Source organism: Pan troglodytes, chromosome 21, assembly GCF_028858775.2.
Source record: "Pan troglodytes isolate AG18354 chromosome 21, NHGRI_mPanTro3-v2.0_pri, whole genome shotgun sequence".
Lineage (NCBI taxonomy): Eukaryota > Metazoa > Chordata > Mammalia > Primates > Hominidae > Pan > Pan troglodytes.
Window position 1 is genome coordinate 41,568,675 of NC_072419.2, and position 26,807 is coordinate 41,595,481.

Consider the following 26,807-nt stretch of genomic DNA (forward strand, 5'->3'; position numbering starts at 1 on the left):
ATAAAGAGAATCTGCATTTACCATTGCAGGAGAAGTAAGAATGTCACCAAACAAAGCCAAACATTGTTTGTCTTCTCATACCAACTCGGTGCCTTTATCCACACTGTTCCTCTGCCTGGCATTCTCTTCTTGTCTAGCAAACACCTACTTATCTGAAAAGATTTAACTCAAATGTCATCTATTCCCAGCCTGTCTCGAGACTCTGGGCATTCTCAGCAATTTAAAAACATTATAATTTCTTAATATTGTAATTATCTGTTTATGTTTATCTTCTCCTACTAGACTAGGGAGTCATGGAAAATGTCTTAATCATCCTTGTATCTCCAGTGCTTTTAGCACAGTACCTGGAAGCTAACAGGCCACAATAAAATGGATGGATAGATGGGTAAAACTTTGTTTGTGTCTGGGAACAGAAATCAGACAGAGAGTGATGAACTGCTAAAAAAACAGAACACAAGCTCTGGGACTTAACACAAGGCTAGCTTTTCAGACTTCCACAGAGTTGCAGAATGTTAAGTCTGGAAGAGAATGTAGAAATCATCTAACTCTCCTCCCCAGAGAGGTGATGTGATTTGACTTACTCAGGCTTACCCAAAGAGTGGCCAGGCCAGGCAGAACTCGTTCCATTATGCCACACTGTCCCTTCTTACTACTGTCTAAAATTGTCGGTAAAATAAGTAATGATTAAGGTCACATATCTAATGTTTTTTCATTATAAACAAATGAACAATGGAAATCATCTAGGAATTCAAACAACTTGATAAAAGACACAATATCTGAATTCTTCAAAAAGTTTACATAGTGTCACCATATGACCCAGCAGTTCCACTCCTAGGTATACCCCTCAAGAAAGCTGAAAACTTATGTTCAGACATAAACTTATATATGAATGTTCACAGAAGCATTATTCACAAAAGCTAAAAAGTGGAAAGTGGAAAGACTAAATGTCTATTAACTGATTAATAGATTTTAAAAACATGGTATATCTACACAACAGACTATCCCAAAAAGGAATGATGTCGGTCGGGGGAGTTGAGCAAAAAATAAATAAATAAAAAGAAGAAAAAAGACAAAAGAAGGAATGAAGTACTGAAAATATGCTACAACATGACTGAACTTTGAAAACATTCTGCTAAGTGAAAGAAGCCAAACATAAAATACTGCATATTATATGATCCTATTTATATGAAATGTCCCAAATAGGTCAATCCATAGAAACAGAACGTAGAATAGTGGTTTCCAGGGGCTAGGGGTAAGGGGAACGGGTGTGACTGCTAATGGGCACAGGATTTCTATCTGAGGTAATTAAAATATTCTGGAATAGTGGTGATGGGTACATAATGCGGCGAATTTACTAAAAAGCAAATTTACATGTTATGGGATATAAATTATATCTCTATTTTTAAAAACAGAAAAATGGAATATCTGCCCTCTAGAAGCTAACTAACTGGAGAAGCTAGGACCAACATATAAGATGCCTGGCCAGGAGTGGTGGCTTATGCCCAGCACTTTGGGATGCCAAGGTGGGAGGATCACTGGAGCACAGAAGTCCAAGATCAGTGTGGGCAACACGGAGAGAACCCATCTCTACAAAAAAACCCACAAAAACAAAAACCTAAGATGCTTATGGACTGAAAGGTTCAATGCTACAATACAAGTGGATACTGTGGAAGTTAGAGGAAGAAAGAAACAACACTTGGGTTAAAAATCTTAATGCCAATGCTAGAGCCATGGTTTTTAGTTTCGTACAGAGTAGTAATTAAAAGCACAGGCTCTAGAGTCCAGAAGGTTTGGGTTCCAATCCAGGCTCCCATATTTACTGTGTAAGTCTAATTAAATTGCCTAACAGTGGTAGGTAGGCTGAATTTGGTCTCCTAAAAGATATCCATGTCCTAGTTCCTGGAACCTGTGAGTGTTACCTTATATGGCAAAAAAGGATTTTGCAGCTGTGATCAAATTAAGACACTTGAGATGGGGAGGGAATCCTGGATTACCCAGTTGAGCCCTAAATGCCATCACACATATCCTTCCTTTTAAGAGAGAGGCGGAAGGAAATTAGGCTCAGATAGAAGAAAAGGCAACATGACTACAGAGGCAGAAATTGCAGTGATGCAGCCACAAGTCAAGGAACATCAGCAGCCACCAAGAGCTGAAAGGGGCAAGAGTCTCCCCTAGAACCTCCAGAAGAAGCACAGCCCTGCCAACACCTTAATTTCAGCCCCATGAAACTGATTTCTGGCCTCCAGTACTGTAAGAGAATAAATTTTTGTTGTTTTAAACCACCAAGTTTGTGGTAATCTGCTGTAACTGCTATGGGAAACTATCTCTGAGCCTTAGTTTCCTCATCTGTAAAATGAGGCTAGAAATGTTACTAATCTCACAGGTAAGACTGTTGCAAAATGTTATAAAATTCAAATGGTGCTTGTAAAGTGCATGAAAAAAAGAAAGTGCTCAATAAATGTTAGCTATTACTATTGGGGAACTCTGCTTCTGAATTATGCTGAAATCCTCAAGTTTCACATGTCGTTAGCCCATGCCTAGACCCTGCTCCTCTTAGCGAGGAGAACAGTAACAGTGGCAACAAAGACACCCGAGTTCTACTCTTCAGTGTTTCTAATTTGTACGCAGCTCTTCCAGAGCCAATTTCCCAATCATCTAAATGATATAATTAGTTTAGGAGCAGTGGTTCTCAAACTAGAGAGCTGGTGAAAAGACAGACTGTTGGGTCCCACCCCAGTTTTCAGAAGATCAAGGGTATACCCTAGAGCTAGCATTCTTTTTTTTTTTTTTTTTTTTTGAGACAGAGTCTTGCTCTGTCGCCCAGGCTGGAGTGCAAATGCACAGTCTAGGCTCACTGCAACCTCCACCTCCCAGGTTCAAGCAATTCTCCTGCCTCAGCCTCCCAAGTAGCTGGGACTACAGGTGCATGCCATCACACCAGGCTAATTTTTGTATTTTTAGTAGAGATGGGGTTTCACCATGTTGGCCAGGCTGGTCTCAAACCCCTGACCTCATGATCCACTCGCCTCGGCCTCCCAAAGTGCTAGGATTACAGGCTTAAGCCACCACATCTGGCCTGAGCTAGCATCCCTAACGAGTTCCCAAGCGATGCTGAGGCTGCTGGTCTGGGGACCACACTTTTAGATCTCTGGATCAGATTATTTCAGGGTTCCTTTCCAGTTTAAACAGTCTAAGATTCCCCAGTAACATCCAACAGATGCAGCACTCAAGTAATAAACACTGCTGTATCATGCTGAAATAGCCTTAAAACTAAGTTCTTTTCCTAAGTAAGAGTGGGAGGCCTGGGAGGCTGAGTATGAAGTACATGGTAAAGACTAGTTTTAACTTCTGAACTCAGCAGATTGAGAAATCTAAAGCAATGGTGGAAACAGGAAGAGACTGTCCCCTTATCCAACATGTTGGCCCCATTTTAATTAATCTTAATCCCACCTTTCTGCCTTTTCACCAGACCCCTCCCCCTCACGGTCTCCTCTAGAAACACATCTAGGTGTCTCCTGAATTCATTTATTGGCTTTGCCGCACACAGTATAATACCGCCTTTGTTAGTCTCCTGGCCCGGCCCCTTCAAGCACGGTGTTCAGTCTCGGTGTTCCTCTACCCTTAAAAAAAAAAACACAACCAAGGAGTCTCTGAAAAATAATTGTAAAATCAACTAAGGCAAATTCAGATGATGTAGAGACACTCAGACTCTAAACGATGGAAAAAGAAACAAATTCAGAACATTGTCAGCATTCTCATGTCTTTTTTTTCCCCCTTAATCTCTATTAGTCCTGTTGAGTAGGAAGTCTCTGCCGTATTGGATTAGAAATTGAGTAAGAGGCCTCAGGCTTGGGAGTGCACTGAAGAAATAAATGGAATGCCTTTAGATTCAAGAAAAGCTGTCCTCTTGGTCTTTGGCAGTCCTTGATAATAAGACAGGAGAAAAGGTTTCTTTCTTTCAATTGGAAGGTATCATGGTATAGTAAAGAGGACACTGGACTGGAAATTGGTGTAATCTGGCCTTGGTCCTCATTCTGCTATTCTCTAGCTGTATGACCTTGGCCAAATCAATGAACTTTTCTGGGCATCCATTTCTGGGCAACCACAGAAATGAGAGGGTAGAACCTTAACCAGAAATATGTATTAGAAATCTTTTGGGGCCGGGCACGGGGGCTCATGCCTGTAATCCCAGCACTTTGGGAGGCCGAGTGGGTGGATCACTTAAGGTCAGGAGTTTGAGACCCACCTGGCCAACATGCTGAAACCCCGTCTCTACTAAATATAAAAAATCAGCCGGGCATGCTGGCATGAGCCTGTAGTCCCAGCTACTTGGCAGGCTGAAGCAGAAGAATCGCTTGAACCCGGGAGGTGGAGGTTGCAGTGAGCTGAGACCACACCACACAACACTGAACTCCAGACTGGGCGAGAAAGCAAGACTCCGTCTCAAAAAAAAAAAAAAAAAAAAAAAAAAAAAAAAAAAATATATATATATATATATATATATATATATATGGAGAGATTTTTCAAAATGCATATACCTGAGCCTCTTCACAGACTCAGAACTGCTGAATAGAGAACCTCTGAGGCACCCAGTCTGACATTCCAAGGTTCATCCATCCTATAAAGCAGATTAAGTGTATAACCAGGCTTAAATGAGAGCCAGGGAACCCATGAGGCAGGGCAGAGAAAAACCGGACCTTTTTCAAAGGGGGAGGGTGGTTAGAGAAATTGAATCCAAGTGTAATCAGAGAAGATCATTCTTCAGTCAGTATTTGGAAGACAGGGCTAGCCAGATGCTAACAAAAGAAGCAAGTATTTATGTTCATCCAACACATATTTGAGTAGTGACTATGGTAGGCATGTGGTTTAAGACACCAGAAATCCAAGAATCCTTATCCCATCTAATAGGAGTGACCTACATAAACCATGAGCACACCATGGTAAGTTCAGAGAAGGGAGTGGCCAGATATATTAACATTATTGGTGAATACTGGAAAAAGCTTCTTGGAGGAGGTGTTATCCAGCTTGTGTCTTATAGTGCCATGAGCAGACAGGGGAGAAGACCAGATCAGACGGAATAGCATAAACAAAAGCCTAGAGGCATAAAAGAACACAGCACACTTACGGCACCAGTGAAAGTCTGGCATGAGAAGAATATGTATTTGTGTGCATGCACTTGAACTTTTTTGGAGGGAAGGGGTATGATTTGTTGCAGATTAAACTAGAAGAATGGGCTAGAGCCAGAACATGAATACTTCTTTTCTCTCCAATTTTTTGCTTTGAAGAATTTCAAAAAATTTTTAAAGGATGTAAGAGTAATACAACAAAAACTCATATAAGTTGTTTTGAGATCTGCAACTTCAAATGGTTCAGCAAAAGAAAAGGGTGTGTATATGTATGGGTAGAGATAAAGCAAATGTTGCAAAAGATTCAGCATTTTGCACAATCTTAGATGCACATCTTTAGATGCACAATTTTTTTTTGCAACATTTGTTTATCTCTATCCATACATCTACACATCCTTTTCTTTTGCTGAACCATTTGAAGATAAGTTCCAGATATCAAAACATTTTACCCCTAAATACTTCAATATGTATCTGCTAAGAACAAGCACGTTCTCCTATGTAACTACAAGGGTTCTATATGCATCCTTACCCACTCTAATAGGAGGGATCTATATAAACCAATAATTACAGCACATCACGGTAAGTTCTATCTCTGAAGTTGGTGTAGTGCTGCAGTAACGCAGAGTCCGATGTGCCACTCAGGACAGGACTGGCACCCTGACTGTATGCACCTATGCATCTGACCAGTTGTAAAACTGCCTGAGGCACCTACTCCTCAAACTCTTGCTACCTCTTAAGGCCTAGGGGTAGGAAACATGTGTAAAGAAAGGCATGTATCTACCAGAGGTACATGTTCAGTAGGACCCTGCTTAAATTCGTAAGCCAATCCCAAAATGGAATTACTCTGACTTCTTAGAATTTAGCCTTCTCTCCCCTAATAACTGACTATCCACTCCAACAGCTCAGGCCATTTTAGAAACTTTCAAAAGAACAACTGGTATCTGAGAACATGTATTCTTATTTTCATGGCCTCAAGCCCAAGGGACTGTCCTTTAGTTACACTCACACTTTTTTCCCCCCACCCAAGCTGGAGTGTAACACTGTGATCACAGCTCACTGCAACATCAAACTCCCTGGCCCAAGTGATCCTCCCACCTCAGCCTCCCACAGAGCTGAGACCACAGGCATGTGCCACCATAACCGGCTAATTTTATTTTTGTAAAGATGGCGTCTCCCTACATTGCCCAGGCTAACTATACCTTTTAATGTGCTCCTTGTCTTTAAAAACAATACCTTCGGCAGTGAGTTTTAATTCTGACCTAGAGATGCAAAACAGTAAAATTTTTATATCGTAAAATAGAAGAGGTCTGAAAATTTTTGTAGGGAAAGAGAGGCGATTTGGTGACAGGTGGTGATTACAGAGGCCTGAAAGGAAATTTTCAGAAAAACTAAAGCCTCCTAAAATGCAATGCCTTTGTTAGTTTAGAAAGATAAAATACCAGCCGGGGGTGGTGGTGGCTCATGCCTGTAATCCCAGCACTTTGGAAGGCCGAGAAGGGCGGATCACCTGAGGTCAGGAGTTCGAGACCAGTCGGGCCAACATGGTGAAACCCTGTCTAAAATTACAAACATTAGCCGGGTATGGTACACGCCTGTAATCCCAGCTACTCAGGAGGCTGAGGCAGAAGAATCGCTGGAACCCAGGAGGCAGAGGTTGCAGTGAGCCAAGGTCGCGCCACTGTACTCCAGTCTGGGTGACAGAGAGAGACTCCGTCAAAAAAAAAAAAAAAAAAGAAAGAAAGAAAGAAAGAAAGAAAATAAACATAATATACCCTATGTATAACCTGGGGTTTTTAAAAAATCAAGTAATTCCATTAGAAGATGGAAAAGTATGGGAAAAAGGAACTGAACAGTTGATGGTGGGGGAAACAATTTATTTCCTTTTCTTCCAATATTTAAGACTAACACAGCAAACAAATATCCTCAGAATAAAAAACGGTATCTCCCTGCCCCACTTTTTCCAGTACTCATTCTGGGCCTGCAGGACTGGCTTCTTTCATTCTTCAGATAGTTACTGGGCACCTATTCAGGAAAGGGGCAATAACAGGCACTTTGGAGACAGATGTACGTGATCCTGCACCACAGGAATTCACCTGGAAGACAGTCAACATAAGTGAATGACAGTGATACAAAATAGAAAGAGTAAGAGCTGGAAGAAGGGTAGATATAAATCATTAAGGTACTTCCTTAGGGGAAACTGGGATTGGCTTCCAGTTAGCTGTGGAAGGATGTGAAGGAATTGAGGCTGGGGTGTTAGGGCAATCTAGGTGTATGCACGGAGTGAGCAAAGACACAAGACAGAAATAGCAAGGAATTCAGCTTGGCTGGAGTGAAGGGTATGTGAAGCAAGGATGGAATGTGATGTTCACTGAGTGCTTACTAAGTGCCAGGCACATGTGCTAGTAGGTTTCACATTATTTAAGGTTCAAGAAGAACTAGAGGAAATGAGTTGGGAGAGGTGGTCTGGAGTGTGATCGTAGAGGACCTTACAAAGCAAAATGGTGGTTCTGAGAAGCAAGGCAGAATTACACAAGAGTCAAGTTCAGCCCACAGTTCCTCCATTTTTCCTAGGCCCTCTGCATCATCCCATCAAGCAGCTCTGCTAGAGAGTGAGCAGGGGACCATGAGGTGACAGAAGGTGCATTCTTATTCCAGAAGTCTCACTGAGGCAACAGGCATGCCAGGGACCGCTGATAAGGGTAAACTGTAATTTCTCAACTACAGCCCACTTCCATCCCTTCCCATCTCTGTCTTGGAAAGCTTGAGCCTGCTCATTGTGAGCCACAAGGTGGAGATGTCTGGCAGGGCAGAACTGAGAGGAAGTCGTTTAGCCAGCCTAAGGTTACCATTAACACTTTGAGCCACTGCCGTGAGCTAATTTTTATGTTTGTTTTTTAAGTTTGGTTGAAATGTCACAAATGGAAAAATTAAGTAAAGCGCCCTGGTTAGCCACAAGACTGGACACACCTGGCTGCAAACCCAGCAAAAGAAACTTACTTCATTAGTAGGCGAGGCAGAGAGTGAAATTTACATCTGAAATCTGCCTGCACCAGGAGAAAGTGCTGAGGCCAAAGGCGCTGTCTGTTTTTACAGCTGTGTCAAGACTTAGTTCTTTACTCTTACCAACACTCAGGAGTGCGGCAAGGGCCCAAGGAAAAATGGTCTCCAAGCTCTTCAGCTGCAACTCAGCTCACAAAGATTTTTAAGAAGCAGTTAATGAAATAAAACTAGACCAGATGAGGTGATATAATGAACTTTATTTCCACAGCTAATTTATAAGTTTAAATCCCAAATAATGTTTTTTTAAGTCAGAACACTCTAAATTATTGATGTGATTTTTGTAACCTCAAATTTAACACCTGCTTTTTGTACCAGCTTCACGATGATATATGAGTCTGCTCCATTTTTCACAATAGTTGGGCTCCAAAAAGTTGGTGAAAAGCAAATTTTTGTAAAATAAAAAATTTCCCACCAAATCAGAATAGAATTCTAATTTCAAAGGAGTTTTTGATGCAAATTTATTATTCATCACTAACTCGAAAGTGGCTCTTATTTCTTGATCTTCCACACACCAATCCACTCAAAGCAATCACCTCTAAGTTTTTGGCATGAGAAAAATCACTACTACATTGATTGGTTTTATAAATTCTACATTTTATATGTTTTCTTACAGAGGTACACCTGGGATGCCAAATAACACAGAGATAGATTTGCAAATTACCACCTTCAAACCATAGATTTTCAAGCTGAAAAAAAGCTGAAAACTTGGGGCTCATGTAGTTAGGCCTCCCCTGTCCCCACCTTTCTTTTAATACAGAAACTGAAGCACAGAAGAGGAAAGATTTGCCAGTCAGGGTGAGAACCAGGCCAGACTGGCTCTACACTGCCTATTACTTCTCCCTAGCCACGTGTCCCATTTATAGGTTGTACACACACGGAAGACTGAGATCCCCTCAAACACACACATGCACTCACACTCATCCATGCATGCACTCACAACCCAGTGATTAATATACAATTTTCTTGCCTATATAAGGCGTGTCTATTTATGCCATGAGGTTAGAAAGAAGGTATCAAGTCAACTACAGCAGAAAGCAGTAATAGTAATTCCCCAACTCTTCCAAATCTCTATTATTTTAAAACCATCATCCTTTACTTATAGTCTTTGTAACTAAACCGGAATTTGGGCACTTCTCTTCATGAAGGCAATTTAAGAGCCTGTATTGGGGGACCACCTAAAACCTTGCTATTGTCCCCTACCCCACCCTGTGTCACTAGCAACATCCGCATCACCTGGAAGCTTTTCAGAATTGTAGATTTTCTCACCCCTGTCCTGAAACTTACTGAATCAGAATCTGTATTTTAACAAGATCCTCAGGTGAACCATAGGCACATTAAAGTATGAGAAACGCTGATCTAAAACACTCCCTTATGGGGCAGCACCCTATCTACAACAATCCAAATAGAAAAAACGGCTGGATAAAATGCGATAGGGGGAAAATTCCCCAATTCCTGCAGGACTGCACTGATATACACTTGGATCAGAGACTAATAAAGCAGGTATGATTTATCTAATAAATGTTAGCTTAAAAAAGAATTCCAAAGGCTGGTATTCAATATATTCATTTATTTGACAATTATTTATTCATTTGACAATTATTCAATGTTTACTGCATAAGCAAAAAACTGAATAAGACGGTTTTCTGCTTTTATAAAACTTACAGTTAAGTAGAAGGGACACTGCCTAAGAAGTAACATGGGAGAAGGCTCAAGTGTTGACAACTGTGATGAAGAGAGATGGAGGTCCAGAAGGAAATTCAACTGTGGCGAGAGGCAACTAAAAGGTTCCTGCAGTCCAGGAGTCAGCAACCTATGGCTCATTAAGCTATTCAGGATAGAGACAGCTGTGGCCCATATGGCTAGTGAGACAACTTCCAACAGAGTTTAGTCAACAATGATAAGAAGAACAGTTTCACTACAGGAAGAGCTACTGCGTAACTGCCTGGCAGTCAGCCAGGGCTTTGGCTGACCAGGAGGTATCTCTGGCCATCATTAAATAGGACTGAGACTGCCAACACCACCTTATGTCCACTGTGCACTGCCACAGAGTTGGGTGGTAAGTACTTGAGGGCATGTGGGAACATTCAGCTGGATGAATACCTTAAAGGCTGCCGATCTCACTCTGGGCAGCTGTGATATTGTGAAATATATAGTTGGTCTTCAACTCCCTTCCTGGCATACAACTCCTAAAATCTTTGGCCTTTCCAAAGTGGTGTCATTTTGTATGCTAATGATTGGTGGCTGGCGCACTTAGGTAGCTTCAGGGTAGGGGCTGGTCACTGAAAAACCAAGGGAGGATTAGAAGGTTAGGACTTTCTGTCCCATCTCCCAACCTCCAAGGAGGGCAGAGAGGCTGACTGATTTCCAATGGCCAGTGGTTTAATCAGTTGTGCCTACATAATGCAGCTTCCATAAAACCCTTAAAAGGACTGGGTTTGGGGCACTTCCAGATAGCTGAACAGGTGGAGGTTTCTGGACAGCTGCACACCAGGAAAGGTATGGAATCTCCTCACCCCTTCCCCCATCTTGTCCTATGCATCTCTTCATCTGTATCCCTTGCAATATCCTTTATAATAAACCGGTAATGTAATAAGTGTTTCCCTGAGTTCTGTGAGCCACTCCAGCAAATTAACTGAACCAAAGAAAGGGGTGGGGAACCCCAATTTATAATCGGTTGGCCAGAAGCACAGGTAAAACAGCCTGGAGCTTGCAATTGGTGTGGCAAGTTGGGGGCAGTCTTGTGGGCAGAGCCCTCAACCTGTGGGATCTGACACTATCTCCGAGTACACAATGTTGGAATTGAACTGGGTTAGAGGACACCCACCTGGTGACCTCTCTCCAGAATTGACTGCCTGTTTGCTGTGTGGGGAGAAACTCCCACAAATGTGTCACAGAAACCTTCTGTGTAATTGTAATTGAGTGAGAGAGCTGAAAAAATACTTTTTTTCCCTATATTACACAGCAGCTACGACAGAAAGAAAGCAAAAAATGAAAAAGGAACCAAAGAGGATGATTACAAAGATAGCTCTCAGGCGAAGGATACACATCAACTCAAAAATGGTTACTTTTCTCCTTCCTTGAAGGTAAGAAAAAATAACATAAAAAATAAAAAAGGTTAATTCTGGGGAGTTAGACTGGGGGGAAAAAAGACACTTGTTTTTTACACTCAATACTTTTTACTCTTTGATTTCTATTCTATGAGCATATGTAACTTTTATAATATGTCCATAAACTTTGTTTATTTCTCAGTCCACAGGGGGAACTTTGCCCTGTAATGAAAGAAACCAAATTAACCCATTTCATGACCCAGTCATGGTTCTACTTTGGATGCTCCCAAGCTGGGAGGCAATGAAATGCCTCCCAGTAACAGGGAACTACAAGCTACTAAAACATGATCTAGATACACAAAATACACAACATAAACAAAAGAAGATACTATTGGGAGGTGAAGCCAGCTGGGCTTCTGGGTCGGGTGGGGACTTGCACCAATCAGCGCTCTGTGTCTAGCTAGAGGATTGTAAATGCACCAATCAGCATTCTGTAAAAACACACCAATCAGCGCTCTGTGTCTAGCTACAGGATTGTAAATGCACCAATCAGCACTCTGTAAAAACGCACCAATCAGCACTCTGTAAAATGGACCAATCAGCAGACATGGGCAGGGACAAATAAGGGAATAAAAGCTGGCCACCCTAGCCAGCAGTGGCAACCCGCTCAGGTCCCCCTTCCACACTGTGGAAGCTTTGTTCTGTCACTCTTCACCATAAATCTTGCTGCTGCTCACTCTTTGGGTCTGCACCACCTTTAAGAGCTGTAACACTCGCTGTGAAGGTCTGCGGCTTCATTCTTGAAGTCAGCGAGACCACGAACCCACTGGAAGGAAGAAACTCCGGACACACCATCTTTAAGAGCTGTAACACTCACTGCGAAGGTCTGCAGCTTCATTCTTGAAGTCGCGAGACCAAGAACCCACCACAAGGAACCAACTCCGGACACACTATGATCTGTATAACCAGCTATATTCTAGTGTTTTGGTTTCATTTTTCTATTGTCATTACATCCCATGTGACATATATATATAATATATTCCCCTTTCTCAGGTTAATTATTAAATGTACTAATGTACATTTTCAGGAGGTATCTTACCAGACTCTTCTAGGTTGCCAGTGATCAAGGAGCTTGAGTTTCAGTTCCTGAAGACAGTGCAGGCCCCATACCAGGGCCTCCCATCTGAACTAATTTATAGAAGGACTGGTTCAAATATTGAACTGGTGTCAAAGGTATAGTATCCTTAACTGGATTATCATTTGATTCCCTCCATTCACCAAATCCATCCCTCCTATCACCACGATTTGGGCTTTACAATCCCATCTCCATACAGGATGACTTCACACTGACAAATCACTATAATGTGTACAAACACATAAAGTATCTGTGGAGTATTAGTTTCCACAGAGGCAGAAAAAGTGACTTTAGCGGAACTGCCACTTGATATTAGGCAGCATTTCACAGAAATCTAAAAGCAGGGCCATTTTACAACAGATAAAACTCCAAACTCAAACCCTTCTCTGGAATTGTCCAGGACAAGCATCTGACAGCACTCACTTACCCCCATGACTCTGCCGCGCTGCTGAACATCCTCCCACATAAAATGAACTATGATACGACACATGTACTTCCCACTCCGGCCTTCCTGCTTCATTCGGACTAGACACATCCTGGGTGGGAAGAAGACAAAAAAAGTCTTGGCTGTTTGCATTTTTCACATCACACATTTCCACTGAAGGTCTCCTCATCTAAGAGTGAGTTTAGCAAAGGGCACCAAATCAAACTGGAAGTGAACTTTTTTTTTTCAAACTTTTACTGAGATATAACAAAGATACTATTAAGTGTATAAATCTTAAGTGTACTGCCTGATAAATTTTTATGTATTATACATACACCCACACAAGCACCACCCAGATCGAGATACAGATTATTTAGGGCACCTCTGAAGGCTCCCTCATACCTGGAGGGAACCACATTTTGTTGTTAGAAGACAAACAAGTCTGAATCCTTCATTTTACTGATGAAAGCAGGAGTCCTAAAGACGGAAAGTAATTTGCCCAACACCAGTTTTATATCCGTAAAACTGAGTATAGAACTGTGCTGTCCAATACAGTGGCTCCCCTGTGGCTATTGAGCATTTTAAATACAGCTAGTCAAAGCTGAGATGTGGCACAAGTTTAAGATTTCAAAGATTTAGTTGAAGAAAAAGAATATAAAATATCTCAATTTTTAATACTGCTTTCATGTTGAAATAATATTTCAGATATACTGGGTTACATACAATCTATTAAAATTTGTTTCTTTTTACTTTTTCAAATGTAGATACTAGAAAATTTTAAATTACATACATGGCTTGTGTTATATTTCTGTTGGACAACACCTGTCCAGAACACAGATCACAGAAAGTATTATGATTACATTTGTGTAATTATTCAATTGTTTCCCCCACTAGAAGGTAAGCTCTACTGAAGATAAAGATCAAGTCTGGTTTTTGTCAACATTTTATTTCCAGGGCTTAAGTACAGTAGGCACTCAATATACACTTGCTGAATAAATAAATGAACAAACACCTATGGTTAGGGCCAAGTTTAGGACCTTTTCCCCTATACCACATTTGCCTCTAGTCAGTCCAGAGGGCTTTCTGAATAATCAAGACCTCACATAATCTAAACATACAAGAATTATATTTTATTATATATAGGAATATAAGCAGGGTCCCCAACTTTTCAAACTAGTTCCTCATTTCATGCATGACCATAGTTCATTCTTTTTTGGTTTTTTTTTTTTTTTTTTTTTTTTTTTTTTTTTTTTTTTTTTTTTTTTTTTGAGACGGAGTCTCGCTCTGTCACCCAGGCTGGAGTGCAGTGGCGCCATCTCAGCTCACTACAAGCTCCGCCTCCCGGGTTCTTGCCATTCTCCTGCTTCAGCCTCCCAAGCAGCTGGGACTACAGGCGCCTGCCACCACGCCCAGCTAATGTTTTTGTATTTTTAATAGATACGGGGTTTCACTGTGTTAGCCAGGATGGTCTCAATCTCCTGACCTGTGATCCACCCGCCTCAGCCTCCCAAAGTGCTTGTTTTCTCCTTTTTGAGACAGGGTCTCATTCTGTCACCCAGGCCGGAATGCAGTGGCACAAACACAGCTCACTGTAGCCTCAACCTTCCGGGCTTAAGGGAGCCTCCTGCCTCAGCCTCCTGGGTAGCTGAGATTACAGGTGTGCACCACCACGCCCAGCTAATTTTTTATTTTTTTGTAGAGACGGGGGTCTCAATTTGCTGTGCAAGCAGATCTCGAACTCCTGGGCTCAAGACTTCCTCCCACTTTAGCCTACCAAAGTGTGGGGATTACAGGTGTGAGGCACCGTGCCTGGCAGACTATAATTTTTATTGTTTCTCATTAAATAGCTTATTAAGCAGCTACAATAGGATTACTCACCTAAAAGACAATTCCTGTTATAATTATGGAATAGTTAATCCAACCTGACAATTCTATATCCATACACAATTGATCTTGCCAATTAAAATCTACCAGCAATAGTAATGGTACAATGAAATGATTACAGCTTGGCCTGTCTCAACATCTTTGTTAATAACTAAGATGGAGAAAAGAAAACATATTTACCAAATTTGCAGATGACAAGAAGCTGGGCAGGAGAACAAATGTGCCAGATGATCCAACCATGAACCAAAAATACTTCAACAGGTTGAATCTAACAAGATCAACCTAATGGGGATAAATTCAGGATCCTGCATTTGAGTCTAAAAGAACAACTGTAAAAGTACAGCACAGATAAGTCATGCCTACCTATGTGTGAAAAGACTTATAGGCTTAAGTTGATATTATGTGCTCAGTAGGAATCAAGAGGATAACAATGCTGCCCTCCAAATTAATGTGATTTTAGATACAGTAATGCAAATATAATACCATCAATGTGTAAAGTGAGACTTTTGTTATACTCAACACAAACCAGAACCTATTTGGAATACTATCCACAGTTTTGAACATTACATTTTAAGAAACAGGAGGACTAGAAGTATCTTAAGAAGACCAGAAGATATTTAACCTGGAGAAAAACAGGAAAGTTGACTTAAACATTGTAGAAAAGCAATTAAACTGTTTACCAAAGAGAATCAGGTCAGGCCTGGTGGCTCACACCTATAATCCCAGCATTTGGGAGGCCAAGGCAGGAAAATCACTTGAGCCCAGATGTTTGAGACCAACCTGGGCAACACAGTTGGACCCCGATTCTACAAAAAATATGAAAATTAGTCAGGTGCCGTGGTGCATGCCTGTAGTCCCAGCTACTCAGGAGGCTGAGGCAGGAGGATCCCTCCCAAAAGGTCAAGGCTGCAGTGAGCCACGATGGTGCCACTGAACTCCAGTCTGGGTAATGGAGTGAGACCCTGTCTCAACAAACAAACAAACAAAACCAGAGTTAGAATCAGAACCAATGGGCAGGCCATAGAGGGAGAAAGATATAATCAACATTGAACAGCAAAATCAAAAGCTTACTAACAGGAATGTCTAAAGTTTTGTTTTTTTAATTTTAGAGACAGGGTCTTGCTCTGTCACCCAGGCTGGAGTGCAGTGACACAATCATAGCCCACTGTAACTTCAAATTCTTGGACTCAAGCCATCCTTCCACCTCGGCCTCCCAAAGCCCTGGGATTATAGGCATGAGCCACTGTGCCTGGCCTGAGTGTCTGAAGATTTGAATAATCAAACTGACAACCTCAAAAAGTAGAGAATTTGTCTGTCACGGAGAAGTGAATCAACGCTAGGTGGGAACTCGGGTATCTGACAGAAGGTTGACAACATGACCGGGTGCAGTGGCTCACACCTGTAATCCCAGCACTTTGGGAGGCCAAGGCCAGTGGATCACCTGAGCTCAGGAGTTCGAGACCAACCTGCCCAACATGGTGAAACCCCATCTCTACCAAAAACACAAAAATTAGCCAGGTGTGGTGGTGTGCGCTTGTAATCCAGCTACTCCAGAGGCTGAGGCAGGAGAACTGCTTGAACCCAGGAGGCAGAGGTTGCAGTGCCAAGATCGCACCACTGCACTCCAGCCTGGGCGACAGAGTGAGATTCCATCTGAAAATAAAAAGAAGGCTGACTACATGATCCCAAATGAGATTTACTGATGTGATTCGAAACCTGTAGGCCAGGCGCAGTGGCTCACACCTGTAATTCCAACACTTTGGGAGGCCGAGGTGGGTGGATCACCTGAGGTCAGGAGTTCAAGACCAGCCTGACCAACATGGTGAAACCCCGTCTCTCCCAAAAATACAAAAAATTAACCGGGCGTGGTGGTACAAACCTGTAGTCCCAGCTACTTGGGAAGCTGAGACAGGACAATTGCTTGAACCCGAGGGGTGGAGGTTGCAGTGGGCCAAGATCGCGCCACTGCAGTCCAGCCTGGTCAAAAGAGCAAGACTCTTGTCTCAAAACAAAAAAACAAAAAACCTGTAACCTCTGACCCCAGGTAGTGCTTAAGAAATAGCACTTTGTAGGCTGGGTGTGGTGGCTTACACCTGTAATCCCAGCACTTTGGGAGGCTGAGGTGAGCGGATTACTTGAGGTCAAGAGTTCAAGACCAGCCTGGCCAACGTGGTGAAACCCTGTTTCTACTAAAAATACAAAAATTAGCCAGGTATGGTGGCGCGCGCCTGTAATCCCAGCTACTCGAGACACTGCGGCAGGAGAATCTCTTGAAACCGGGAGGCAGAGATTGCAGTAAGTCAAAGATCACGCCACTGCACTCCAGCCTGGGCGACAGGGCAAGACTCCATCTCAAAAAAAAAAAAAAAAAGCACTTTGTGACAATAATGAAACAGGTCACAGAAAAAAGATTTGGCTACTTTATAGGACACAGAGCATATTCCACAGCAGAAACAAACTGGGGAAAAGTTCAACAGTCCTTTTTCATAAGACTTTTCTAAAGTTAATCAAATCCCTCATGTCAGCCTCTCACCTGAAAAGACGCTGTGTGTTTAGATGCTTAAGTGTTGTCAGAGGCCAATTCATCAACAGCAATAGTGAGGTAATGGAATTTTTCATTTATTTGAAAATTCTGTAGTTTGTTAATACACCTGCCCTCTGAGGTTTAAAAGGCACAGATTTTCTCAGACCATAAACTTTCTAACTGTATCAACATGGGATGAAGTGTTTTTTGTTTCACAACACAGTTTGTTCTATAGCCCTTACAGATAACAGTGGGCTCAAATGGTTATCCAGTTGAAAAGATAAGGCAAAATGAAGACACTTTCAAAATGGTGACTGACAATTCACTCAATGAACACAGGAGTTCCTATTGTGTGAAGGTGTATGGTTGGATGCTGTGGGGATTAGAGTGATGGCTAAAACTAGAACCCAGCTTTTATGGAGCAGTTTCCTCTAGGGGAGATAAGGTACACCACACATCAACAGCCCTAAAAGGGAATGCCATAGATCTCCCAAGAGAAGAGTGCAATGGAGTTTAAAAGGATGACTTTTGGCTGAGTAGAATCAGAGAAAGCTTCATGGAAAATGAAACACTGTACCTGGATCTTAGAAGGATAAGCTGAAGTTGAACAGGTTGAGACAAAAGACAAAGGGAATGTCCAGCTGATGGAATGTTCTAAGCAAAGGCAGGGCCATGGAAGAGTTCAGGATGTTAAGGTAACAATGAATACCTAGATTGTGGGGAGGACAGGGTATAGGATGCAGAAAACTGAAGCCAGAAAGGTCATGAAGAGCTTTGAAATGACTTGCTAAGAAAAAGTATGGACTTTGCTCAGCAGAGAGTGGCCAGCTACTGGAAGAAGATTCGCTCCTTAGCACTGACAGCAGATGAGTCTCTGAGAAGTTAACCTTTTCTTCCCAGCCTCAATCCTATAATTAAATATACAAATATCACCAGGGCTGGAAAAGGACAAATTTGGTGACTATAGTCATGTACCACATAACAATTTTGGTCAACAAGAGACCACACATATGAGAGTGGTCCCATAAGATTATAATGGAGCAGAAAAATTCCTATCACCTGGTCTAGATAATCCTGACCTGGTAGAGGCCTAGGCTAATGTGAGTGTTTGTGTCACAGTTTGGTTTTTGTTCTTTTTTCAGAGACAGGTTCTCACTTTGTCACCCAGACTGCAGTGCTGTGATACAATCACATCTCACTGTAACCTCAAACTCTTGGACTCAAGCTATCCTCCTGCCTCGGCATCCCAAGTAGCTAGGACTACGGGTGCACGCCACTGAGCCCGGCTAATTTTTTAAATTTTTTTGTAGAGGCAGGGTCTCACCATCTTGCCCAGGCTGGTCTTGAATTCCTGGGCTCAAGTGATCTACCTTGGCCTCCCAAAGTGCTAAGATACAGGCACGAGCCACTGCGCCCAGCTCTATGTCTTAATTTTTAACAAAATTTTTAAAAGTAGAATAAAATTTAAAAAAACAGAAAAAAGGTTACAGAATAACAATATAAAGAAAGCTATATAATGTGTGCTTTAAGCTTAAAATGTCAGAGTCAAAAAGTTTTTTTAGGTTGGGCACAGTGGCTCACACCTGTAATTCCAGCACTTTGGGAGGCCGAGGCAGGTGGATTACTTGAGGTTAGGAGACCAGCCTGGCCAACATGGTGAAACCCTATCTCTACTAAAAATACAAAAATTAACCAGGCGTGGTGGCGCGTGCCTGTAGTCCCAGCTACTCAGGAGGCTGAGGCAGGAGAATCACTTGAACCCGGAGGTGGAGGTTTCAGTGAGCTGAGATCATGCCACTGTACTCCAGCCTGGGCAACAGAGCAAGACTCTACCTAAAAAAAAAAAAAAAATTTAAATTAAAAAGTTTATAAAGTATAAATGTTACAGTAAGCTAAGTTTAATTTATTATTGAAGAAAAAATTTCAAAATAAATTTAATGTAGCCTATGGCCAGGTGTGGTGGCTCACACCTGTAATCCCAGCACTTTGGGAGGCCAAGGTGGGAGGATTGCTTGAGGCCAAGAGTTCAAGACCAACCAAGGTAACAAAGTAAGACCCCACCTCTACAAAAAAATGTAAAAATTAGCCAAATGTGGTGGTAAGCGTCTGTAGTCCCAGCTACTAAGGAGGCTGATATGGGAGGATTGCTTCAGCCTGGGAGGTCAAGGCTGCATTGAGTTGTGATTGTACCACTAAATTCTGGCCTGGATGGCAGAGTGAGACCCTGTCTAAAAAAAAAAAATTAGCTTAGCTTAAGTGTACAGTGTTTATAAAGTCTACAGTAGTATACAGTAATATCTGACTCATCCAGAGCAACTTCTAGTTCTGCAAGCTCTATTTATGGTAAATATCTTATACAAGAATACCATTTTTTATTTCTTATATTGCGTTTTTACTGTACTTTTTGTATGTTTAGATACATTTAGATACACAAATACTTACCATTATAACTGCTTACAGTATTCAGAACAGTAATAAGTTGTATAGGTCTATAGCCTAGGAGCCATATTCATACCATACATCCTAGGTATATAACAGGCTATACCACCGAGGTTTGTGTAAGTATACTCTATGATGCCCACACAATAATGAAATACCTAATGATGCATTTCTCAGGACAGATCCCCATCATTAAGCAACACATGACTGAATTTACTTTAATAGAACATCATTTTCAGAATATTCTGATCCAGAAATATAAACTAAAGATTATACCTGCCTTTTGAGAAATATACAACCAGCAAAGATTGTTATAACCTGTACCTAATTTTGCTGATACTAACAGTTTAGAAGACATGGATTGACACCTGAAAATAAAAGGAGGGCAAATTCTCTTTTTTTTTTTTTTGTTTTGAGAAAGAGTCTTGCTCTGTCGCCCAGGCTGGAGTGCACTGATGCGATCTCGGCTCACTGCAAGCTCCGCCTCCTGGGTTCACGCCATTCTCCTGCCTCAGCCTCCTGAGTAGCTGGGACTATAGGTGCCCGCCACCACACCGGGCTAATTTTTTGTATTTTTAGTAGAGACGGGGTTTCACAGTGTTAGCCAGGATGGTCTCAATCTCCTGACCTCTTGATCTGCCCGCCTTGGCCTCCCAAAGTGCTGGGATTACAGGCGTGAGCCACCATGCCCAGCCAAAGGAGGGCAAATTCTCATTACTCCTAAAACATTGGACCCAATAAGTTCAACAGACCTTTTATTGATGCAGAACACTAAATATTGTAACTCTTCATTTAACATCACAGATAGATTCTTGGAAACTGTAACTGTAAGCTTAACAACTTACGAAACCTATTTTACCATAGGCTAAGTGACATAAACGAGTTATATTACTACAGTATATTTCTGGTCACAAAAACATCACTAAACTTCTAAATAAAGACCCAAAAGACTTCCAATATTAAACACTGAAATAATGTGAGCTATGCATACATTATGGCACGGCACACTCACACCCACACCCACTCCAATAAGGACAATTTAGACATGCCAATTCACCTTCTGTGCACGTCTTTGGGATGTGGAAGGAAACAGGAGGACCCAGAGAAAACCCACCTAGACAGGGACAGAACATGCAAACTCCACACAGGCAGTGGCCCCAGATGGGAATTGTTATTTTTCTCCTCATCACTGTTATAACAAAGTGACATTGAACAGAACAATGTAATGTGAAGAAATGCTATATAAAACTCTACCGCAAATCTCATTACACATAAAGTTGTAAGACCAAAGCAAAGAATCAGTCTTCCTATCAACCGGAAGTTACTGAAGATTCCCATGAGTTCTACTGGGAAAATAAGATTCTGATCCACAGGGCTGTCCAATCACCAGTACCACATTCAGCTAATTAAATGCTCACCTAATTCTTTCCCTGAGTTTGTGAATCGAATTTACTAGGTAGTTAAGGACAGAAAAGTAGTCCTGTTGTGAAGGACTTTTTTGTTTATCCTCTTCAAGGGAAAAGCAGAGCTGAAGGCTGGGCCAAAATCTTAAGACAGTCAGCTGCCTGGAATGTCCAGACAAGCAGCTGAATACCAATTCTTAGGCCACCTGACCTTGAAGCCTATCACATTCAATTTACTCTTGTTTGATAACTGTTTTTAATAGGTAATACATGTACATAGTAATAAAAACCAAGTCTCCTTCCTACCTTCATCCCCTGCCAACCCGTTCCTCTCCCAAAGACAACCTCAGCTACTAGTTTCTTAGGAATCCTTCCACATATAACCTATACACACAAGTTTATGTATGTGTGTATTCTTTTTACATAAATGGTACCTTCTTTATCTTCCCTTTTGTGCTAGCATTCTACACATACTATCTTTTTTTTTTTTTTTTTTTTTTTTTGAAACAAGGTCTGGCTCTATCACCCAGGCTGGAAAGCAGTGGTATAATCTCAGCTCACTGCAACCTCTGCCTCCTGGGCTCAAGCCATCCTTCTACCTCAGCCTCCCAAGTAGCTGGGACTTCAAGCATGCACCACCATGCCCAGCTAACTTTTGTATTTTCTGTAGAGATGAGATGGGGTTTCGCCACGTTGCCCAGGCTGGTCTCAAACTCATAAGCTCAAGTGATCCTCCTGCCTTGGCCTCCCAAAGTGCTGGGATTATAGGCGTGAGCCACCACACCCGGCCAACATACTATTATTCTCAGACATTAAGAAAAAATTACATCTGATATTGGAATGGAAGGATGGAAGTGAAGAAATCTCAACTCCAACTCTGTGTTTCATCCACAGACACCCCAATGAAAACTTTTGGACACCAGAGATACTAGATTACTACTAACTTATTTGACCATTATTAGGGTGACATCTGATTGACGCTGAATTCAACCAGTTAGTTTATCTGGCAATTTTTCCTATTCTAAAAATGACTAACAGGAAGAAAGAAAGAAAAAAAAACTTAAATAGCAAAAACGGACAAGTGCTATAATTAACAGTTAACACAACTACGTGCCAGGCACTATGCCAAGTGATTTGGATGCATTATTTTTCCTAATTTTTACAACAACTCCATGAAGCTGATACTTGTGTCCTTACTGTCCTCATTTCACAGGTGAGAAAATTGAGTCTTAGAGAAGTAACTTGCCCAATGATACAAACCTAGTAAGTGCTAAAACTGAGATCTGAACCTAGACAATCTGATCCCAGAGTCCTACGAAGGTTTTTGTTGTTTTTGCCTCCTTTAATGATTAGAACAAACCCTCCAGGATCTATTGACCCTATTTTTCATTCAGTCCTCACAAGTACAGTAATTTAAGCTTCAAAACTAGCATCATATTAGAAATAGCACATCAGGAAAAAAAAAAGACTGGCTAACTGGAGGCAAGCATACCTATAACAAGAGTAACTGCAAGCAGCCTAGTAGGAAAAGAGGAAATGAAAAATTTATTTAATAGAGACACGAAAAAAATAGCAGAGCAATTGAGGTTCAACAGGTACAACTCAAAGACAATAGTCTGGCAAAATACAGTTAAGAGTTATCAGGACATCCTGAATCATTCAGAAAAGACTGAAGTATGTTGAATGGTAAAAGAAAACTAAATAGGCCAGGTGCGGTGGCTCGTGCCTGTAATCCCAGCACTTTGAGAGGTCGAGGAAGGCAGATCACCTGAGCTCCGGAGTTCGAGACCAGCCTGGACAACATGACGAAACCTCATCTCTATAAAAAATACAAAAATTAGGCCGGGCGCGGTGGCTCACGCCTGTAATCCCAGCACTTTGGGAGGCTGAGGCAGGCGGATCACCTGAGGTCAGGAGTTCAAGACCAGCTTGACCAACCTGGTGAAACCACATCTCTACTAAAAATGCAAAATTAGCTGGGCGTGGTGGCACATGCCTGTAATCCCAGCTGCTTGGGAGGCCGAGGCAGGAGAATGGCTTGAACCAGGGAGGCGGAGGTTGCAGTGAGCCGAGTTCACACCATTGCACTCCAGCCTGGCAACAGAGCAAGACTCCGTCTCAAAAAAATTAGTGGGGCACGGTGGTGCGTGACTGTAGTCTCAGCTACAGTCTGAGGCAGGAGAATCGCTTGAACCCCAGAGGTGGAGGTTGCAGTGAGCTATGATAGTGCCATTGTACTCCAGCCTGGGAGACACAGTGAGACCTTGTCTCAAAAAAAAAAAAAAAAAAAAAGAAAAGAAAAAGAAACAAAGAAAAATAAATAAAACAAAGTCAAAATGGTTAATAAAAATAAAAGACTTGAAGATCCTGCTACCCACTGCAAAACAAAGCCAACACCTGTCACAGACTCTGACCATATAACAATAACGTTGAGTCATTAAGTAAGCTATTTCACAATACAGCTCACTTTAACTCACATCATGGGTGTATACCCTCATAATAAATGCCTAAATTTAACATTGAGAGGTCAAATTACATTTTGCCACTGATTTAAAGTCATAATGTCAGACCTCTGTTGGAAACGAGGGGGAATTGAGAAGGGCAGGGGGCATTATGGAGGGGATAACACACTTCCATGCTAAAACATAATAAATAAAAACTGCCCTTAAGAATGCAGGCTGGGCGCGCTGGCTCATGCCTGTAATCCCAGCACTTTGGGAGGCCGAGGCGGGTGGATCACCTGAGGTCAGGAGTTTGAGACCAGCCTGGCCAACCTGGTGAAACCTCATCTCTACTAAAAATACAAAAATTAGCTGGGCATGGTGGCAGGTGCCTGTGGTCCCAGCTACTCCGGAGGCTGAGGCAGGAGAATCGCTTGAACTTGGGAGGCAGAGGTAGCAGTGAGCCGAGACTGTGCCATTGCACTCCAGCCTTGGCATCAACAGTGAGAGACTCTGTCTCAAAAAAAAAAAAAAAAAAAAAAAAAAGCAAAGTATCAGTGTGCCAATCTGTATCCAGGAAACAAAAAAAAATGCAAAATAAACTTAAAAAAAATCTTGTAATGAAAAAGATTCCTATATTAATTAACTAATCATTTATTGAACAAGTATTACTAAGCACCTACTCTGAATATAGACTGAATCTGTGCAGAAGCTACTACTCTGTTTAGGATCAAACTCAAGTTGCTCCTCCCAAGTTTGATGTGTCACCCAGGCTGGAGTGCAGTGGCATGATATTGGCTCACTGCAATCTCTGCCTCCCGGGTTCAAGAGATTCTCCTGCCTCAGCTTCCTGAGTAGCTGGGATTACAGGCACCCACCACCACACCCAGCCAATTTTTGTATTTTTAGTACAGACACAGTTTCACCATGTTGGTCAGGCTGGTCTCAAACTCCCGACCTCAAGTGATCCACCTGCCTCGGCCTCCCAAAGTGCTGGGATTACAGGCGTGAGCCACCGCGCCTGGCCTGATGATGTTCTTAAACCCACAATTTATTATTTAGGTTTTAAGCTTCACAGTACTATCCTTGTCTCTCAGTGATTCCAGTGGCTCATACATAATACTGATCTCTTTTACATATAAGAAAGGCAAATAACCCAGCTAGCAAAGTAAAGAAAAAAAGGAGTGTTCAAACCTGGCGTGCAAATATCTCTAAAAGGCAAGCATGGAGACGGGACAAAGGAAGAAAATGTCACTCACTAGGAATATCAAATAATAAAGGGCTGAAGCTATCAATCCTGCCTTATAGAAAATAATAATAATGATTACTACCATTTACTATGTTCTGTAATGTGAGACTTGTCACTGTAAGATGCATTTACATTCATTCTCTCTCTCAGGACATTATAACTGTCCCCGTTTCACAGAAAAGAAAACACACTCTGAAGAGGTTAAGTAACTTAAGGTTGCACAGTAGAGAAGAAAGAAGCTGGAATGAAGCCTGAGCTTCCCCCTTTTTCTCCCATTCTGTGATAGCACCAAGAACCTCTTCCTGCTAAATAAGACAAATCGGAAGGCAACAACACTGTCTGTAGAGTTCAAAGGAACAGGAGAGTTTCCTAGCTATGATTTCCTCCTGTCAGCCTAAATCTGGGAGGGAAGATTCTTGTTATTCCTGATGCTGACCTCCTGCCAGGTACTGGCAGCTCTGAGCATCCTGTCTCGCTCACTCTGCTTGGGCACTCTGACAATGCCAGTTGTGTTTTGGCCTTGTTTCTCCCACATGATAGTTTATAAGCTGCTTAGAGTAGATCTGATTTTGAATTAATAAAGACTAGCAGGCACTTGGGCAGGTTCGTCACTCTGGCTGCTATGAAGGAATCCCAAAGGGGACTTTCACACAGCATGTTTCCCTTACTCTGTCACCAGCTGAGGCCAAGAAAGCAGAGCCTAGATGGCTACACTCAAGCCCCAGCAGTGTGCTAATGAATGAGTTTATTGATCTGTAAGCTGGCACGCTGACCCTTTTCTAGGGCTGTGTACATGGCTATCTCCACCTGGTTTCCCAAACTCCCTCACTATGAAGCCTAACCCTTCTGGGGGGAGCATGAGGGCCACAGGACAGCCTGTGGGCAAACAGACAAGTTGGGTGAGGCACTTCCTGAAGCCATCTCACCTGACAACGAGCCTCCTCCAAGAGCTACACCTGGTCTGCGGCTTGCCTGTCAGATCCACTATAAAGAATAAGCCCCTGGGTACCAGGTATCAGCGCACTTAGGGTATGCAATGCTGGTAAAATGCTGCTGCATAGGCCTTTGGTTTGGGCAAGAAAGCTATAAGCGTGGGTGTTTGAACACTGCAACTCTGGCTGGGGGAGGGCAAAAGAGGATGTGCACATGGCCAGGGCTCACCATGTATAGCAGGCCTGGGGTTGCTGGAATCCAGCAGAAGCCTGAATGCCCTACAGCTACATCAAAAGTGCTGTGGTGGTTTTAAAGAGCCTCTGCAGAGGCTGCCAGTGTCTGCCGGTGCAGTTCTCTGGCTGCGCTGAGACTGGCACCAGTCTGCTTTCTAACCCTTTCCCATCCCCACACTTTAATTCCTTCTTTTCTTTCCCAAAGGCTTCTTCCCTTCAGCTTATGAAATCATTCCAGTGTTTCCCCATTTTAAAATAAAAAACAATTAATGCTTCCCTTCTGAACTGTTTTTCTCTCAAGCGATCATCCCCTCATTTGAAACTTCTTGAAAAGTAGTTTACAATAACTTCTTTGCCTCTTAATTACTCCTCAATCCCATATAGTCTGTTCTGGCCCCCAGAAGGCCAAGGCAACTGCTTTCCTTGACCATCCCCAGGCAACCCCCTTCCCCCGTGATCCAATATAATCTGTACATCACCCTGTGCTAGTTTCAGGTTTACCTGTGGCCTCTCCCAGGACACAGATAGTGAGCGCCAAGAAACACGGGGCCCATCATACAGCTGGTGATCCGTAAATGTTTGCTATGCTCATATGACATGTTCATACTCAGGGGAAGAGACCCCTATCCCCTGACCATCAAATAGGACAATCAGAAAGGAAGCAAAGTGTTTAGAAGGGGCAGGTAACCATAGTTAACTTCAGAGTTGTCTCGGGTCAGCCACTACTGAGTAAGTGGCCTGAGACAATTCCTTAAAATTGCCAAAACTGTCTCCCCATTTGCAAAATGAGAGAATTGGACTAGATCTGTAGTTTTTAAACTGCATTCTGAGTTTCCATGGAACTACTTAACAGTCTTTTTTCAGTGGGCATGTTGTGAAGATGTGAAGCAAGCAGGTCATTCCCACCTC

General features: G+C 42.2%; 1 protein-coding gene across 4 annotated transcripts in view; it reads right to left on the minus strand.

The window, feature by feature from the left end:
- The window catches only part of UQCC1 (ubiquinol-cytochrome c reductase complex assembly factor 1), a 108,012-nt gene that overhangs the window by 30,220 nt on the left and 50,985 nt on the right, over window positions 1-26,807 (minus strand). For all 4 annotated transcript variants that reach the window (XM_009437000.4, XM_009436999.4, NM_001280459.1 and 1 more), the window contains 1 exon segment: window positions 12,796-12,904. In XM_009437000.4, the coding sequence (XP_009435275.1) occupies window positions 12,796-12,904 (109 nt within the window).